The sequence below is a fragment of the Gracilinanus agilis genome, chromosome 1, assembly GCF_016433145.1.
Source record: "Gracilinanus agilis isolate LMUSP501 chromosome 1, AgileGrace, whole genome shotgun sequence".
NCBI lineage: Eukaryota > Metazoa > Chordata > Mammalia > Didelphimorphia > Didelphidae > Gracilinanus > Gracilinanus agilis.
The window spans coordinates 256278535-256280581 of NC_058130.1; the positions used below are offsets into that span (position 1 = coordinate 256278535).

The 2047-nt window shown below is 50.0% G+C and overlaps 1 protein-coding gene across 1 annotated transcript in view; it reads left to right on the forward strand.

Annotated features, from left to right (window-relative positions):
• The first annotated feature begins 373 nt into the window (after positions 1–373).
• The window catches only part of LOC123250530 (hippocampus abundant transcript-like protein 1), a 115199-nt gene continuing 113525 nt past the window's right edge, over positions 374–2047 (forward strand). Inside the window, exon 1 of the mRNA XM_044679649.1 lies at positions 374–800. Within this exon, the coding sequence (XP_044535584.1) occupies positions 636–800 (165 nt within the window). The 5' untranslated portion in view covers positions 374–635. The remainder of the gene's footprint in view (positions 801–2047) is intronic.

Sequence of the window (2047 nt, forward strand, 5' to 3'; positions counted from 1 at the left end):
GTAGCTCTAGGCCTTCTTTGCACCCTTCCACCTCCCTGGGAGCCAATTCTTACTCCTCCCCTTACTTTTGGAAGAGGGAGATTGAAAAGGAGAAATGGGGGAGGGGGCGGGAGTGAGGTGCGTGTGTGATTCGGTCGTAAGCGGATGCAGTGACGCGTTTCCGGAGGCGTGTAAAGTTTCAGGAAGCTGTGGCCCGGATTCAGTCGCCGGGTCATGGTCTTCTAGTTTGCCCATGCAGGGACCACAGAGTAAGCTCTAAGTGGGCCACCGCAGGATTCTTCCAGTCCGAGCTTGGGCCTCCGCGCTCCGGTCGTCCCGGGCTGCGCGCGTGGAAGTGCGCGTGCGCGCAGTAACAGGCGCCCCTCCCCCGGCTCTCGCTAGTTGCTGTGGTCGGGTTGGCTGCCTGCCTCCTCTTCTTGCGCTCCGCCGCTGCCTCCGCCGCCACCGGCGAGCGCAGTGCGAGCGCCGCTGGCCCAAGTGAGGCAGATGACGGAACGAGCTCTGGCGCGAGGAGGAGGCCGCTGCCAGCTCGAGAGAGTCACCGGGCAGGAGCGGAATCCCCTGCAGCCGCAGTCCCTCTGCCTCCTCTTGCTTGCCTCGCCATTCCTCCCAGCCGGCTGGGAAATGGGACCAATATGAGTCCCGAGCTGCCGCCGGAGAAGGAAGAGCAGGCGGCGGCAGCTGAGGCGGCACCCGCGGCATCAGCGGAGGAGGAGGAAGGAGGCGGCATCTGCAAAAAGAGAAGTAGCCGCATTATGCTGGTGAAGAGGATCAGCGCGAAGCTGGGGGGCAGCAGCTCGGTGAGCGCCTCTGGATGCGAAGGCTTGGGTGGGGGCGGGAAGACACGCGTGCGATGGCACCCGGGCGGATAATTGCAAGCTACCCCTATCAAAGCACTTTTCCCTCCGCTTGGCTCTGGTGGTAGTTTCTCGAGCACCCGCCCCCAACCCCTGTTGATTTCTCGCCATCCTGCTTTTTGGGTACCTGGGAATGTAGCAGAGAGTTGTGGTAGCTCCAGACCAATTAATTTCCAGATCAGGAAGGAGAAGAAACCATTGTCGGGAGTAAAATGGGAAGGAAGAAAGTTACAATTAGAAAAAAAAAAAGTTCCTCTATTGCGGCTTTGCCTTTTTAAAGTTTGTGTGCTTTGCAACATTGAGCATCTGACTGCGTTAACGCATCTTTTATCTGAGTCAATACAGTTTTCTCACCTTTTCTCCAAAATTGGATTTAAAGTTAGGCATTAGCTAATATCTCTCTCATGTATCTAATCTGTAGTGTGAGAAGGAATGCTTCCATACTCTTTTACAAACTGCACCTACTAATGGACACATCCCATAACAACAAAAATGGTTACCACAAGATAAAATGAAACACTTAAACGATTTAGTCGAAGCGGTTTTTTTTTTTTTTTTTTTTTTTTTTGGTGACATAGGGGTCTGATGAAGCCTCATGGCCCTTTCTCAGATTGATGTTTTTAAATGTATAAAATAAAATACATAGGATTGCAAAGAAAACTAATAATATTGAAATACAATTAACAAGAATATAAATAAAATAAGTTCATTGAATCTTCAAATTAAGAACTCTTATGTTAAAGTCTTGATGATCTCCACCCCCCCCCCCCCACCTCCTTTGGTTGTTTGTTGCATAGGCATTTGAGGGGACTGAGTGAATCTCATACTAAAAGTGCTTCTCTGGAGACAGAACTTTTGGACCCAAACTTAAAATAAACAGGAAGCATTTTCAGCTAGTGTATTTGGCTTCAATCTTCGAAGCCCACCCTGTCTGGAAGTTACTATTGAAATTCTATGTATCCTTTTATCTTTCCTGAGGTTTGTCAAAAAACTGGGTCAAGTTGACATGGACACAGAATTTTGAACTCTGCCAGGAAGAAAGAAGGTGGCAACTTGCTTTAGCACTGAATCAAATAGTCTAGATCTCTCTCAAAAAGTAGCCCTCCCCAATCAATCAATCTCTCTCTCTCTCTCTCTCTCTCTCTCTCTCCCCCTCTCCCCCAATCTCTCCCTCTCTCTCTCTCTCTCTC